The following is a 17611-nucleotide window of genomic DNA, read 5'->3' as shown; positions in this document are numbered from 1 at the left end:
TGTATGCGAGTCGCGCGGGGAACATCAGTTAGGTGTTGTAGGGTATGTGCTCCCATGCATGCGGAGGAGATGGGGGTGGCAACTCTTTGTGGGAGATTTGAGGCTGACTTGCCTGCCTACTTATTAGGGCATCTACCTTCTCCTCCGCCTTTGTGAGGTAGAGGTAGGGAATGGAAGAAACCATCCGACTAATCGCGAAAGCCTGCACCAGCCGCCTGAGGCCATGTTCATGCATGCCTCGGTGATTGTTGGCTATCCTTCTAATCAGCCGGATGGTTCGGTGGTGTAGTGATAGTTTGAAGACGGGCTCCGTGTTACGCCCATTGTTCTGTAAGAACAAGCCTAGGATGCGTATCCTTTGTACAACACTGGTAAACCATTGACCTCGACGTGTACGGAGGGGTTTTCTTTTCTGTTGTGGTTCGGGGTCGGTTGGAGTAGCAGTTCAGACTTGGCACAGGTGGTGGCGGCGAAACCTTTATTTAGTAACGGCCAAAAACAACTTAAAATTATGATGCCGCCCTTCCGTGGGTGGCCTTCCAACAGCTGGTCGTGGCCTCCAGGTCATGCCTGGCGATGATTTCCACTGCCCACGTCGTGAGCCATTGTTCAACATGCGGCTCCGAGCTCTCCAAAGCAGCCCCCCCCCCCCCCCCCCCCACACACACACACACACAACTTCGGACTGTTTAGATGCCAGGAGACGGGGGGATGCGCCAAACATGAATAAAGAATGGGAGTATAGCCTGCTCGGGGATGGCTACAGAGCGTGCATTCGGGTGAGAAGGCACCGAGGTGAATAAGGTCAAGGCGTGCAGGGGAGTGGATAGTGTGGGTCTATAAATGGCATCGCGCGCTTTTTTGGAGCTTAGACAGGGAATTTTGGGGGGAGGGAGGGATAAGCGGGAGTTGCAGCGATGAAGGGGGATGTCATGGAAGGTGCACGAGATGGGAGTCACGCGTGTACATCCCAGAGTGGAAGGGGCCAGCTCGGTCGGTCATCTCGCCATAGATGGAATTTGCAGCCTCATTTTCAGGGTGCTGCCCCGCGTGAGCCAGAACCCAGATGTTGGATAAGGGGGAATGAGTCCTCAAGGATGCTGAGCGCAGGGGAAGAGATTCGACGGGCTATGGCAATGGCTGCTTCCTCTGTGACAGTGGAAGTGAGTGCAGGGATGGTGGCGGCAGGGACGGGGGTAAGTGAAAAAAGAAACAGTGGCCAGGGCGTAAGCGCGGTGCGAAAGGTATTGTGCCGCATCAAGATACACAGCGTCGGACCGTGTGCCGCACTGACGCTAGAAAGTATATAGAGGCGCGGGCAGATCGGCGGGCGGCTTGAATGTTCTTGAGAAAGGGGTTGACAGTGAGCATGGAGAAGATAGAGGAAGGTAAGGGATGGGTTAGTAGTAGTAAGTAGTGATATGGGACAGTTAGGCATCAGGGTTCATGGAGTATACTTATCTGCGATTCGCCGATCACATTTCCCACTGCCCAGGGAACTAAATGCAACGAATGGTTAATGACCTAGACAAGAAATGTAGAACAGTAAGCATGAAAATTAATATGCAGAAGACTAAAGTAATGTTCAACAGCCTCGGGAAGGAACAGCAGTTTATGGAAGGGAAATAACAAGGATAATAAGATTGGGATGAAACGCATTTGGCAAGCACTCGCAGATTATGACTAGCAGCCTACCGGTATCGCTCAAGAGGAAAATATACAATAGTTGCATCTTACCTGTACTCACCTATGGGCCTTCAGCTGGAGTGAAGATTGCTGGAAAACGTATCAACAACCTTAGATATGCGGATGATGCCACTTTAATAGCAGAAAGTGAAGGGGAACTCAAGAGACTTCTGATGCGCGTACGAGAGTGAGAAGTTTGGGCTTAAACTGAACATTAAAAAGACAGAGATCATGGCGTCTTGCCCCATCAAGTTCTGGAGCATCAAAGGACAAGAAGTGGAAGCTGTGACAGATTTTCTCTTCTTGGGCTCCAAGATTACCTCGGAAGGAGACTGCAGCCAAGAAATTAGGAGACGCCTGCTTCTGGGAAAGAGAGCCATGGCTAGCCTTGACCGCCTAGTAAAGAGCAGAGACATCACACTGCCAACCAAAATCCGTATAACTCGTGCTATGGTCTTTCCAGTTGTGATGCATGGATGCGAGAGTTGGACTGGGAAGAAGGCTGACCGCCGAAGAATTGACGCGTTTGAATTGTGGTGCTGGCGAAGAATCTTGAGAGTTCCTTGGACGGCCAGAAGATCAAATCAGTGGATATTGTCGACCGTAAACCCTGTCTGCTCATTGGAGGGTCAAATTCTAAAGTTAAATCTCAGCTACTTTGGTCATCTGATGAGAAGAGAGGAGTCGCTGGAGAAAGATTTGATGTTGGGAAAGGTTGAGGGTCACCGGAGAAGGGATAGGCAGCGAAAGCGATGGTTAGATGGCATCCTCGAGGCGCTGCAGATGAAGTTATGTGATGTTAGGAAGATAGTGAGAGACAGGAAAGCGTGGCGTGATATGGTCTATAGGGTCACGAAGAGTCGGACACGACTGAACGACTGAACTGATCAGCTGTTTCACCTTTTCGATAGATTGAGGCAAAGATTTCGAGCAAGACACGTGTACAATTACAGACAACATTTTTTAATTTTTCACACGTATTCCTTCAAGAAACACTCCACTAACAGTTCTTGGCTGTCATGAAAGAAGCTTTGTGGTCGGAGAAATTAAGGGAGCAATTGAGTTATCGGGAGGTTGGTGGAAGCAGCACGTGCACGCCTATAGGAACGTTGCGCGACGAACAGGTAGCAGCGACTGACTGATGCAGCTAGCGAGTGAGAACGGGATGCGCGCACCGTGATCCGCTGATAGCCCGCGTTTCGGCAACCGGAGAGCACTCTCGCCGCCACGCAGGAATAGGGGGGAGCCTATAAATCAATCAGGTTTTTTCTACGCAGTCACGTTGTCTTGTCACGCTAGCGGCGGCAGCGGCATCAGTGAGTCGCTGCTAGCCCTGCCTCCGGCGACCCCTCCCCCCCTCCTCTTCCTGCGAGGCTCCGGTTGCCGGAGCGCCGGCTGCCCCGCCAGGGTGGTGCAGTGGTAAGACGCCCGACTACTGTGCCCGAGTATACCCGGGTTCGAACCCGACCTCGGCGGCTGCGTTTCGAGGGAGGCGAAACGAAGAGGTGTCCGTGTGCTGTGCGATGTCAGCGCACGTTAAAAATCCCCAGGTGGTCGAAATTACTCCGTAGCCCTCCACTACGGCTACTCTTTCTTTCCACTTTCACTACCACCTTCCTCCCTTCCTTTACGGCGCGGTTGAGGTGTCCACAGAAAACAAGTGAGCCAGTTACTGCGCCTTTCCCTTCCTATAAATCAATCAGAAGCGCCGGTTCGAACTGGGGAGATGAAAGGGGGGCGGAGCTGGTTACGATCGAGGCCGACGCGAAACCCAGGAACGGGCGCCAAAGAGCTGCGCTCTAATATGATCTGCTCGCTGTACAACTTGGTTTCGTTTATTGGGGTTTAATGTCCGAAAGAAACTCATGCTATCAGGGACGCCATAGTGGGGGACTCCTTAAGCATGGGCAGCGCCTCCTGCCTAGGAGAACGCTCTCCTCAGGCCGTCGGGCGCTGGCGCCGCCGCCGCTCGGAGCTGCCGCGGGGCGACGCTGTATGAGTAGAATGCCTAAATAATACCCGGCCAGTCCCGGCGGAGATCGGCCGCGCGCATTACGAAGCTTGCTCACCGTGTATGCGTTCATGTTTGGCTGCATTCGCGCTTTTCTCAAGCTTTTGTAAGTACGTATTCCGCACGCTGTCTGTTCGATTGTGCCACAAATGTGAAACTTACATTCACCGTGCTTACATTTATATTTGATTACATTCGTGGTTTTTTCGGGGCTTATTGCACGCCCGTGTTCCGCATGCAGCCTGTCCGGTCAGGCTAACATTGAGAAATTTGCATTCGTGTTTTACGCGCACACGTCGCAGAAAAGCTGGCGTCGGTATTGTTGTAATGCGAAAATCAGCAGGAAGCAAATGAATAAGAAGTCTTGGAATCTTACGGAATCGAGCTCGCGGTTTACGCACGTGGTTTCGAAATGACGTAACCGTTCCTTGTGAGCGGTCAGAATGCTGTCATACCAATTTGGATCCCATTTAGCATCCATCTATTACAACATAGGAGACTAGTTTGTGATAGGAATTTGAACCTGCGACATATGTACCTCCAATTGTATGTCGTTGATGTAAGTGTACGCGTCCACCGACTGCACCTATAGGTTTCTTTCCGCCCATCAACCTAAACCAAAATATAAAAATATCGCGGAATGAAGAGGAGGTGTTAAAGGGGCTATCAATTTTAAGGTGAAATTTGAGCGTCCCCTTATACTTTTCTTTTTGAGGCTTTTTGAAGAACGTGCCCCGCATGCCTCAGTATGTCATACTGTTGTGTGCCATTGTGCACATCGAACGGAAAGAAAAAAGTTGCCGGGCTGTCCTTCCATGAAATACCAGCCGCCACCGATATACGAGAAAAGTGGCTTGCAGTAATTCGGCGGGATAATTGGAGCCCCAATACGACATCAAACTACACTCGAGTATGCAGCCGCCATTTCAGAGCTGAAGACTTCATAGAAGGAAAAAAAGCGGCGGCTCAAGAGGGATGCTGTGACGTCAGTCTTTGAAGACTACCCTTCACATTTGCAGCCCAAGACAACAGCTGAAAGGAGCACGGCCTGTATTACTAAGCGTGACCGTGCGGCGAATGAACGGGTAACGAATGCTTGCAACAGTGACAACGCTGCCTCGCGAGCGCTGCCATGTACAACTCTGACAGCACCAGGTTCCGAAGTTGATGAATTGGAGCCGATGGACGCTACAAGCACTGCCGACGGAACAGACCGCCAAGCTGTTGAAATGCAGTGCGCGAATGAATGTGTGCCCAAGGCTGATCATACTGCTACATGCGACAAAAGCGTCCAGGTTGACAGCAGTTCAGCCTCTACTTTGCTCGCTACCGAAAAGGCCAATTGGAAGAGGAAAGAGACCTGCGGAGTCAGATACTAAGACTGCAGCAGACCGTTGACAGGCATAAGGCGGAGCTCAAAAAGCTGTGTGAGGATTCCTTAACAGCAGATATCTCTTACATTAGAGAACGAGCAGCACAAAGGGAGGCTTCAGCTTTGTTTCTCATGGATCAGATTAGCAATTTGAAAAAAAAAAAAAAAAAAGAGAGGCCTTCCTGGTCTGAAGAAACCACTCGACGTTGTGTGGTACTGAGGCATTTGTCCACAAAAGCCTATGAACACATTCGAGGGGAAACGCTGTTGAAGCTACCAGACCGAAAGACCTTAACCAACTACATTGGAACTACAAGTGGGGAGACAGGCTTCAGCAAACTAGTAGAAACTCGACTGATATCTGAAGCCCAAAATTTGGATAAACCTCAGTCAAAGGTCTGTTCACTGATTGTTGACGAGATGAGGATAAAAGACAAACTACAATACCACAAGCAACGTGACTGCTTTGTTGGGCAAGTTGACATTGGTCCGGAAGAGCAAAGTGGCGACCTTGTCTTAGCTAATTCACTCCTGTGCTTTGTCATCAGTGGACTGTCAACAAAATTTCGAATTCCAGTCGCTTATTATTTTACAAGAGGTCTAACTGGGCTTCAACTTCACAGGTTGCTAATTTCTGTAATGGAAAAAGTTGAAGCCTGTGGGTTCAGGATTGTTCGTCTAGCCGGATAGTTCGTCAGACAACCATAAGGTGAACGTGAACTGCATGAAACTGCTAGGGAATGGCCTGCTCACGTACCGTATCGAACACCCCTGTGACCGCAACAGGCTTTTTTTCCTTAGCTTTGACCCGTGCCACGTGCTGGAATAATGTGAGGTCACAGTTTCTGTCGCGCGACCTCGGCCGGAGAGGCGAAATGTCTGCTTCTCACGTAAAGAACCTCTACGAGCTGCAGAAGGGCCTGTCAGTAAAACCTGTTCGGTATCTGAGCAGGAAGCACGTATATCCGACGAACATAGAAAAAATGAACGTGGCAAGAGCAGTCCAACTCATGTAGCCAAGTGTCACCGCTGCCTTAGAACACCTCAAGGACCAGGCTGGGCACACTTGTGCCTTATCATTTTCAGCCGCAGGCCCAACAATTACGTTCATGCAGAACGTTTATCGGTGGTTCGTGCTACATGATGTCAGCAACACGACGCATCACATACATCACAATTTTTCGGATGCTCGTCAGTTCGACGACAGTGCTGACCCGCTTCTTGAATGGCTTGAGATAACTTTCCCCATGTATCTAGAAGGGCTAAAAAAAAATCATCTGGACACGCCCGTGAATTTCTCACAGACGAAACTTATCAGGCAATTCTAATAACTACCTATAGCACAGTGGCGTGCGTCAAATACCTGCTCACCGAAGAAAAGTTCATTTTTATGCTGACCCGAAAATCCAACAGCGATCCAATTGAATCCCTGTTTGGTAGTTTGCGAATGTCGTCTGGGTGCAACGACATGTTGGACGTTCGGGCTGCACTGTCAGGTCTCGAAAAGCCATTGAAGACAGGAATTGCTGCGTCGAATGCAGCATCCAATATTGCCCACAAAGAATTCGCATCAATGTCGGGACCCATACCCGCCGATGCCCTTTATTCTGCATCAACTTTTACTGCTCCAGAGCCTCCCCTGACGTCGACTGTGCAAGGAGCGCCGAAGCTGTCGAGGACAAAATTGGTGCTGCAGAGGCTTACTACTACAATGTTGCCACAACATCTGCCGTCGCTTCAGATCTCGGCTACAGTTTATGTAGGCGGTTACATTGCACGAGTTGTAGGCGAGCAGATGGATTGCGAGGACTGCCTCAGCTTGTGTACAAAGCCAGCTAGCAACCAGCCCCTCCTTAAATTCACCCGCTGTCAAGACCGAGGTGGGCTGCTCTATCCGTCGGATCAGCTTCTCTTCGTTCTTCACTCATTAAGAGCTTTTGCTGACCGCGCACTGCAGGAAGCTTCGACATTGCAGAAGCCACTGACAGTATTAGTCGAGTACGCCGTCCCTGCTCTCTGGGCATCAAAACTGCTAAAGTGCAAGAGCGATCGCAGCGGCGAGCACAGGCATAAGCTCATGACCCTTATATCGGTTTTTTTCTTGCGTCCGCTCCTCTGCAACTACGCATTTAATGTCACCGACAAGTATGATGCAGTTAAACATTTTGCAAAAAAGCCCCTTTCTCGAAAGTACATGAAACTGTGAGGGTGGCGTATAGGTGGGCTTGGTGGCTGTACCAAGATGCAGGCCACTAATCCGCTTCTGTTCCTAATGCAGGTGCTAGCAGCAGTCTTCACGCACACGCTTCTTGCCGCCCCGTCTGGGGTGGGAATGGCGCCATCCTATCTACCGGATTATCACGACGGTGATATGCATGCCCGTCTACTCACCGCCGTCAACGCATCAAACCTGACAGTATCATCCCTGCAAGACTGGACCCTCCCGAAATCTTGGACATACCCATCGTCAACGACGGCATCGGACACACTCAATATAAAAGAGCGGCGTTCATCGGCGACGCTCTGTGGGCTTGGTGGCTGTACCAAGATGCAGGCCACTAATCCGCTTCTGTTCCTAATGCAGGTCAGTAAACCATACGCTTTATATGCAAAGAAAACTAGCAATTACTTTCTGGTGCAGCTTCCGAGCCCACAGTGTTGTGTCGACGTCGCTATTGAATGTTTGGAAATTGTACGTTACTTGCTATTGTTATCTGGGGATATAGAAATGAATCCGGGGCCTGATATTACTACGGAGGTGCTTGTTGAACTAAAGACGTTGTCCTCTGGCCAGGCTACTCTAATCAGTGACGTTCAGGACATTAAAAACAAGCTAACGACAACAGAGAAGACTATTAGCGATTTAATTCAACGGATTGCCGCTTTAGAAATTCATTATCAAAAACTTGAAACTTTGTCAACAGACGTAGAAAATGTACAGAGTACCGCAGAGGAGACGTCTAGGCTGGTGCGGGATCTGGAGGACCGAATTGATGACGCCGAGAACCGCTCGCGGAGGTGCAATTTGATTTTTTATGGCCTTCCGGATCCTACACCATCCGAAACATATGTCGAATCTGAAGAACGCATTATTCACCATTGTTCCGATACCCTGGATTTAACATTAGACAGTAAAGATATTGAACGTGCGCACCGTCTTGGTCGTCACAGTACGGAACGTCCGCGTCCCATAATTGTAAAGCTTGCCCATTTTAAGACTAAGCAACTGATCCTCTCAAACGGCCGCAAACTAAAAGACACTGACTTTAGCATTGGCGAGGATTTCTCCCGCCGAGTTCAAGATGTTAGGAAACAACTTGTCGCCTTTGCCAAATCAAAGAAGGTTAAATTTTCCTTGCGCTATAAAACCCTCCATATAGGCCCCAAACGCTATTTTTTCGACGAGACTGAGCGGACAGTAAAAGAAATCTAGCAATCACGACGAAAACATTCAAAACAGCCACGCCCCCGAACATGTCACCGTGCTAATCTTTCGTTTTAAGCAATCTTTACTAACATACGCAGTTTTATTCCAAAGCGGGATCTCATATCAAACTTGGTGCTTTCATCCGATAGTAACTTGCTGGTTTTAACAGAAACTTGGCTGACAGATAACATTGGTGATGATGAGGTGCTTGCTGATCTGCCGCATTTCACTCTCTTCCGTTCAGACCGCAAACACGCACGAGGGGGAGGCGTTTTGATAGCGGCGAGCAATCATTTATCATGCACTAATATAGACACTTCATCCGATCTCGAAATAATTTGGCTCATTTGCCGAGCAGCACCACACTCAGTACTGCTGGGTGTCTGCTACAGACCACCGCACAAGACCCCCAATTTTTGCCAGCAGCTAAATATCATATTAGCTAAATTAACTAAGCAGTATCCGAATGCTCACATTATACTCTTCGGGGATTTCAATTACCCGACGATAAACTGGAATAACTTGGCTCATTCCGTAGATAACCGAGCTGACACTAATGAATTCATCGATATTTGTTCTAATTTTAATCTTACCCAGCTAGTATTAGAACCTACGCGTGTAGTAAATGAATCTGCAAACATCCTAGACTTAATACTAACAAGTCATCCCGAAAGTTGCTCGTCCATTACTTACTTACGGGCAATTAGTGATCATAAAGTCATCCACACAGAATTTAATTTTATTCCCACACCGCGCCACAATCCGGGAAAGACTATCCGATTATATGATAAAGGCAATTACGAAGCATTGCGGAGCGAGCTCGGCACCTATTTCCCATCTTATAAAGCAGCCTTTAATAGCCGATCCCTCGAGGAAAACTGGTCAGTATTCCGACAGAAGCTTAACTTCCTCGCAGACAAATATATCCCGAAAACTACATTCCATGATAATCGCCACCAGCCGTGGTTCACAAAATGCCTAAAAGAACTTGAGAATAAGAAGAAACGCCTATTCCGGATAGCTAGAAAGAATCCGAGTACTTGCGCATGGGATAAATATTATGCCGCCGATAACTTGTATTTAACAGCAATTAAAAACGCTAAGCGATCCTTCTATCATAATGACTTGACCAAAATCCTAAACACAACCCCAAAAAAGTTCTGGCAAATCTTAAACCCTAAAAACACGCGTTCGATTACACTCAATAATGACTCAGGCGAACCACTTAGTGATACCGAATGTGCTAACATCTTTTCAGCTGCGTTTTCTTCCGTTTTCACGAGCGAGCCTGATCTGCCCTTACCCACTCTACCTACTATCATTGCTCACACTATGCCTATCCCAAATATTTCTGTTAATGGAATACTCTGCGTAATAGATAAAATTAAACTTTCATCATCAGCAGGCACTGATGAAATAAATTCTAAACTTTTAAAGAACATTAAGCATGTTTGTGCTGTATATTTATCGCTACTGTTTGCTCAGTCTCTTTCCACAGGCACAATACCAGATGATTGGAGCAAGGGAAAGGTCGTTCCAGTACACAAATCCGGTAACAAAAACTCACCATTAAATTATCGTCCTATTTCGCTCACTAGTGTACCATGCAAAATCATGGAGCATATTATCTATTCTGAAATCATGCATTTTCTGGATACTAACAATTTCCTTCACCCTGCGCAACATGGATTTCGTAAAACCTATTCTTGCATCACACAACTCGCAGTATTCCTCCATGATATACACGCTAACCTTGATTTGAATATTCAGACAGACGCCATATTTCTAGATTTTGCTAAAGCATTCGATAAAGTTCCCCATCGACGCTTACTGCTCAAACTTTCACAACTGAACCTGCACCCTAACATCTTAAAATGGATCCAAGAATTCCTTGCGTACCGCTCGCAGACAGTTTCTATTAATAATCAGTGTTCTAATTCCGTCCCTGTAACCTCAGGTGTACCCCAGGGCTCTGTCCTAGGCCCTCTCCTCTTTTTAATATATATAAATGACTTACCAGACCTCCTCTCATGTAATATCCGTCTATTTGCTGACGACTGCGTAATCTACCGCTCAATAAATAACATCTCCGACCAAAATGCCCTTCAGGATGATCTTAACCACGTTAAAAAATGGTGCGATGATTGGCTAATGACCCTTAACCCAAACAAATGCAAACTCATTTCGTTTCACCGCAAACATCAACCCTTTTCTTTCTCTTACAGGCTTGCTAATACTTCAATAGAGCTCATCCACTCATATAAATACCTGGGTGTCATATTGAGTCATGACTTATCTTGGCGCGAACACGTTACTAACATAATATCATATGCGAATAAAACCTTAGGATTCCTCAAGCGCCATTTACGTCATGCACCTACAGATGTAAGATTACTCGAAGACCTAAACTTGAATACGCGTCCCCCATTTGGAGCCCCCATCAAGGATACCTCATCGATGCACTTGAAGCCATCCAAAATCGCGCAGCTCGTTTCATTCACTCGCAGTATTCATACGAAGTCAGTGTATCATCCTTGAAATCGCAGTCTAATATACGAAGTCTTTCTTTCCGTCGTCGCATCGCCACCCTATCCCTTTTCCACAAATTCTACTACAGCTCACTCCGCCAAGAACCATACATCTGCGCACCTCCGCCACGCATTTCCCATCGCACCGGCCACTCACTTCAAGTCGCTCGTCCACGCGCCCGTACCGTAACCTTTTCGTCTTCCTTCTTTCCACGAGCCGCGTCAGACTGGAACGGCCTATCCCACTCCGTCGTTACCATCACCTGTCCATCATCCTTCAGTGCCAACATTGAAATGTGTTTATCACGTGAAAATCTGTAAAAAAAAAAAAAAAAAAAAGTGCAATATTTTATGATTGTCTACCCCACCCCTTATGTAATACCCCGAAAGGGGCCTTTAAGGTTAATAAATGAAATGAAATAGGTCGACTTCTCCTCGATCATCTCTTTTTTCGGATGTATGTGTGTGTACACACACACACACACACACGCACGCACGCACGCACGCACACGCACGCACGCACACACACACACACGCACGCACGCACACACGCACACACACACGCACACACACACGCACACACACACGCGCGCACACACACACACACACACACACACACACACACACACACACACACACACACACACACACACACACACACACACACACACACACACACACACACATATATATATATATATATATATATATATATATATATATATATATTTCTTTTTTATATAAAGCTGTTTTGACTCACAATTCAGTATTCTTAAAAAAAAAAAATCCTCTTTGTGCAGTAATATCTGCATGTAGATCGTTACGTAACTGACAGCAATGACGGCAGGACGCATTTTTCGCACGCAACAATTTTTTTTAGGGCGTATTTGTGCTTTGTATGTATCATTTCTATTTTTCACTGTGCATGTGTCATTTCATGCGGCGTCTGTACGCACACAAAGGCTAGTGTTGCAGGAAGTACGTGGCAGGGCGCGCTGTTTTTTACCATCACAATTTAACCTGCTTTAAATTCTCAAATGATGAAAAAACACGGCACATATGCGCATTTTCTGGTGCCAACTATGACTTCCGTTCACTGGTGACAATTCTAACTCTCAAAAACGTTAAGGAATGAACGCTGGATTGGGCACCTAACACTGATAGAACAATTTTAGAAGCCTACATTTGAATAGGCGCGCGCTTTCACATCGGCGCAGCAGACGACGCGCGAGCGCATTGCACAGCAGTAGCAGAGTACGACACATGTCTAAAATGGGCTCGTTTGCAAAGCGCGACAAGTGCTTCAGGGTTCCTTTTCAAAAAAACGTTTTGATCGTACTTGATAAAACACGACTGCCGTCGAAAAATCAGCGACCGAATAGCTGGAAACGTAGCCGCGGCTGGTGTATCCATGAGCGCCAGCGCTCGCGCCGGAGCGACCTTGATTCTACTCTGGTGGCGGCGCGTGGCGGCAAAATGCCATACTAGCGTCGACGGCCGGCTCCCATTGTTCTCCGCTCCTTTTCCCAGGCGAGGAGGCGCTGGCCTGGGCGCGTATTGACAAACCATATCCCGTAGGAGCACTCGAGCAGACGACGCTCTGACGCACAAGCAAGTGACCCGACGTCATTTTCTTTAAGTTGTTTTTTGCTTGTTTCTATTTTTTTACGCCAAAGAAAGATGGCGGCGCACACGCGTGCGACGTTGCTTCGCCGACGCTGGCGTTGTGGCGTTGGTTAGCCAGACAAGCGCGTATCCTTCTACCATGGCTTAGTGGTATTGCCTGTGGCTTAAGGGGTGCTGCGGCCGCAGTTTTGAGGCTTTATAAACGCAGTGGCCCAAGCCGTGCCATTTGGATGCTAGATACTGTGATGCTTGCAGTTCGAAACAAGTGTTTTGGCTGTCATCTCGAAGTCTGGTGTTTGACTCTGACAGCAAGCGATTTTGTGAAGCCACGACTGCTGAACTTTTGCTGCCTAAGCATGCTGGATGCCGACTGTGCTGGTGCTGGATGTGCAAGTGCGTCGATTCCAAAAAAGTTGCGCAGCGCCGTTGGATGCTCGCCTTGGAGCCACTAGTCGCTGAAAGTGCCTTGGTTAGTAGCACTGTAATATTTGGATAAGCACCGCTGGAATATGGGAGCTAAAAAGGGGGCAAAAAGAGCAAAAAAACGTGGTTACGTGGTGTATTTGTGAAACATTTGCTGTGATGCTGCGTCGCTGCTCGAGGGGCTCTTTGCTAAGGATGCTAAAGCTACTGGCCTACCCAAGGGCGTATGTAGACTACTATCGATGCTAAATTACATCTCAAAGGCCACCTCTCATTTTATGCTACCTTGATAGCAGCTGTTTGCACTCAGGATTTTTTTTTTCCAGTTTCCGCCATTTAAATACGGAAATGTTTCTATATGGCAACATGCTGGGACAGCGAAGCCAGTTTTCTGAAATTAACGGTGATAATCCTTGAAATGGAAACATGCTCTCGTTTTGTTAATTACGGCGCCCTGGTCATAGCGGCAACCGCCCTTTTCTGAAGCTCATAATCTGGCGACGTCAAACTATTGATTCTGAAAGTAGTGGGATATTAGGTGAACTCGATAACCAAGTACTCACATTTCTGTGGCTAAAAACAGCGCTGACACGAGACGAAGCAGAGGGTACACGACGCTGTTTCGTCTGCTTCGTCTCGTGTTAGCGCTGTTTTTAGCCACAGATCATGCAACAACCAGCCAGAATTTCCACCCTCTTAAAGTGCTCACGCTTGTTTGAGAGCACTGCGTTGAATAGGCATTTGTTGAGCGCAGTAGCTAACGTAACTGCACCTGTTAAGCAGAGGCAGTGGCATAGCATGCTGTGTAATTTGTTTTTTGTAACTCTTTATGTATGTGATTGGTATTCTTCTCAAGTGTCATGGCAAGAAGAAACAAGAGTGTTTATTTTTGAAGTCGTGGGCACCTCATAACATGCTTACGCAGAATGGTGCAGTTCAATATTGAGTCAAATAAGTAAGTGCTGGCTTTCACAACAACTGTTTATTCCTTGTATACATCTCAAAGTGACTTTGGCTAACTTGAATTCCAAACTATCTTACAGCCGCTTCAAAAGCTTCTGAATTAGGTGGCATGTTGTACTTGCACCATTATGTCTACCAATCTTTTTGAAGAAGGAAGCATTGCTACAAATTTAAAGGATTAAGCTCACAAATTATAGCACCACTTGAAGAGGCGAGAACCAGAGTATTTTGACATCACTCCCTTATGGCTTGCACACGGGTCAGCTAGCAATCCAACATTTCAAGAAACGCTTGTTAATGTCATCATCATGTGCCACAAGTGTGTTCATAGTAAATTAGGTACTACAAGGCTACCCCGATGAAAGTCGTCTAGGAAATAGTATGAAACAACCAGTTTTAGGCATTTAAATTTGAGGAATCTAAGTTCGATCCCAGCTAGCGACCATGTTTTGATAGAGAAAAATGTAAGGCACCCATTTACTGTGTGATGTCAATGCATGTTAAAATCATTGGTCCAAAATGAGCCAGAGACCTACACTACAGAATCCTGCAGAGCCTAAGTCAATTTGGGGCACTATACTAAACAAAACTGAAATGCACTGCTTCTAAATTTAGGTGAAACAATATCTTTGCTGTTTAGTAAATGCACGACAAGCAATACATTGTAAACCATTTATGCAGAAGCAGTTTGTTTTACTGGCTTTTTGGCAGGAAAAAGTGGCATGTGACTTCAGTTCTACAAATGACACTAGGCAGCCATTCAACCATCAAAGAACCTACTTTGAATTGCAAATAGCCGCATTTGTGTTTGCAAGGAGGCCTAAAGCACAGTGAATAAGCAAGATAGCGATGAAAATAATTCAATGAAAAGAAAGATGGAGAATTCGGCCAGCAGCAATATGACCCTAGCGTGCTGCTCCACACTAGAGAAGGGAGAAAAGGGAAATAAAAGGAGAATGAGGATACAAATGGTTGATGACAATGTTGTAGTGCAGTGAATTGGTTCGAGTTATAGAGAAGACCACGCACACAGTGGATTGCACTCGTCTCGCATAGTCAACATATAACACATGAAGTGCATGTTCTCCACATGCACCAGTTGTTACTGCACACATACACCGGGCAGCTACACACTTTAACTCACATATTCTGGTCCAAATGCATACACAGGCTCGCCACGCACTGATTCTGAAAAAGCTCAAACTAGACAGAAACATGATTGATCACACTGTAAGCAGCTGTATAGGCATGCGAAGCACAGCACTAACAATTTGTGGTGTGCCACATATGGAATGGTTTGACTGCTAAATTGGCAGGGTATCAGGCCATCAGCTAATGTCTAAAAGCTGAGATGATGGCTTTGGTTGGAAGTAATCTAAGCCCTTGGCGATGCAGGTACACAAACGTAATCCAAATGCATTGTTCTTGAATGGCTGCTTTCCAAATTGTTGATATTTAAATTAATGTAGTGTGGTGTTGCTAGCATGTTTTTCTGAAAAACTGTTTCTGTGCAGCTAGCTTCACTGCAACATCTGATTGAAGCTGGAACACCTGCAGCAGTACCAGACAGCAAGACAAAAGTGTCCATGCAGATTTCAGAACTTTTGTAGACATGGAAAATAATAAAGTATGATTCATACTTATGAAACCTCGTTTTTGTTTTGATAGTGCGGCCCTAGGCAGCTGCTGCGCCAAGATTTTCATAGGTCAACAGGCCCACCAGAACCAATGCACCCAACCGACCTTTCTGCAGGGAGACCCAGCCGCTACCGATTCCAGTGGCTATGGGGAATGTGTTAATAAACCGGTACTACTGGAACTAGTACGGTCCCAGCAAGAAACTAGTATAAAATTTTTACCTTGGATAAACAATTATCTTCTTTGGCATTTTTCAGCAATTGCTCTGCTTGCTCTATTATAAAGTGCCGAACTCTTACTACACAGCTCACAACCCCTAAAAAGATGGCTACATATCTGCAGAGTATCATTTATTACATCATCAAGAGATGTGTGGGCATATGTGGCTATTCGGTACATGTCCACTTTCTACTCTCTTCAACGTGGACATTATAATGTATACTATAATGATATATTATTAACATTTGCGGCAGATATTCACTGGATGTGCACTGAGTATAAGTTCTTTGGCTAAGATTTTTTTGTTTTGTAAACTGATTTTACGAATGTTTACAAGGGAAAGTTATCAGATTGACGGCATGTGACTAGCACTTTTTGTCATCATTTCTACAATTAGTCATTTAGCTTCGAGGTGATGACTTCCTTCAAAAGTCTCCTCTCGCGCTTGCCAGCTAACTGCATAGGTCTGCATGGAAACTATCGCCTTATATATTGCACTTGTGTACTTTCGACTCGAGTATAAGCGAGAAATGTAGCTCCGCTTTTTATTAAATTGACTAAAATTCAACCCACATATAGCACTAGCCGAGTATAAATTATTTGGCAATGATTGAAATATATTGCCAAGAGCAATACGGGCTGATCGGCAATGTACCATCTTTGCCAAAAGTAACCAGGCTGCAGGCTTTGCTTCTCAGGCGTGTTTAAACCCCTTAATCTATTACAAAATGCACAAAATAGTCTCCACAGATAAGGATGAGTGGGTTTCTTCCTGTACAAGCGAATAAGAATTTGAGATTTTCCATAAACGCTGCACTACAGAGCTTAGGAGCAAACCCTGCAGCCTGGTTACTATTGGCAAAGACGGTACGTACCTTTCTCCATTCTTTTGAACCTTTTGCACGATGCAAGACGTGTAGGTTTCGACGCTGTAGGCTTCCAGCCGTTAGTTGACGGCTGCCTCGTTTGCCAGGTTCGCGCGATAGATACACTGATCCGTGCCCTTTTGACGCGAGCTCATCTTTTACGAGCTCGAGCGGCTCTGGGAGCTCGTCCATCATCTCTAGTTATCCGCAATTGACACACAAGTTCGCCAAGCACAAAATCACCCTGGTTAGCGCAGCGCGCAACGGATGAGCCAAGTGCACGTGCGTACAACCCAGAAGCACCGGACGAAATGCGTGGAGCTATGCGGATGGGGAGAAGTGCAAACTTTGGGGTGTAGCCGAGCCGAGCGACGATTCCAGAACATACCAGAACAAGAACAGCCGCGCAAGTGACCACTGGACTGAAATTTACGTGACACGTGACCGGTAACCGACCGGCGTTTACAGAACACCAGAGCAAAAAGCCCGCGCAGTGGTCACTGGACCGCAATTAACGAGATCGCGTGACCGAACGTTTAGCCGGCGGCAATTTGCGTGACTTTTACGTAAACTTCAGTTGACAGCCGTGCGGAATTGCGAGCCCTGCGCGAAAACGACACCGAAACATGAGTACCTTTGACAAACGCCGGCGGGGAAAAAAAAAAACGTAAATGCGAGCCCTGCGTGAAACGAAACTGAAACCATGAGTAGTCTCGTCACAAAGCGCTAGGGAGAAACAGCGTCGCTGCTACTCGCAGAAGTGACGCTGTGTCACGTGCTTGCGCGTCAGAGCGTCGTCTGCTCCAGTGCTCCTACGGGATATGGTTTGTCAATACGCGGCCTGGGCTGGCC

At 46.8% G+C, this 17611-nt stretch overlaps 1 protein-coding gene and 1 pseudogene across 1 annotated transcript; both read left to right on the top strand.

Moving 5' to 3' along the window:
• Positions 1-4445: 4445 nt before the first annotated feature.
• Positions 4446-7287, top strand: LOC146191787 (uncharacterized; annotated as a pseudogene).
• Positions 7288-7294: 7 nt separating this feature from the next.
• LOC146191786 (uncharacterized) lies at positions 7295-8524 on the top strand. Its single transcript, XM_084602290.1, has one exon. It carries the CDS (start codon positions 7312-7314, stop codon positions 8500-8502), a length of 1191 nt encoding a protein of 396 aa, XP_084458416.1. The 5' UTR covers positions 7295-7311; the 3' UTR covers positions 8503-8524.
• The last annotated feature ends 9087 nt before the right edge of the window (positions 8525-17611 follow it).

The sequence above is a fragment of the Amblyomma maculatum genome, chromosome 4 (assembly GCF_055883805.1).
Source record: "Amblyomma maculatum isolate TAMU_Amacu chromosome 4, ASM5588380v1, whole genome shotgun sequence".
In the NCBI taxonomy this organism is placed as follows: Eukaryota; Metazoa; Arthropoda; class Arachnida; order Ixodida; family Ixodidae; genus Amblyomma; species Amblyomma maculatum.
Note: the sequence above shows the minus strand (reverse complement) of the source record. Positions and strands in the feature narration are given on the sequence as shown.

Excerpts from the sequence above, each read along its gene's own strand:
- LOC146191786 (XM_084602290.1), top strand. The coding sequence starts at position 7,312 with ATGCAGGCCACTAATCCGCTTCTGTTCCTAATGCAGGTGCTAGCAGCA.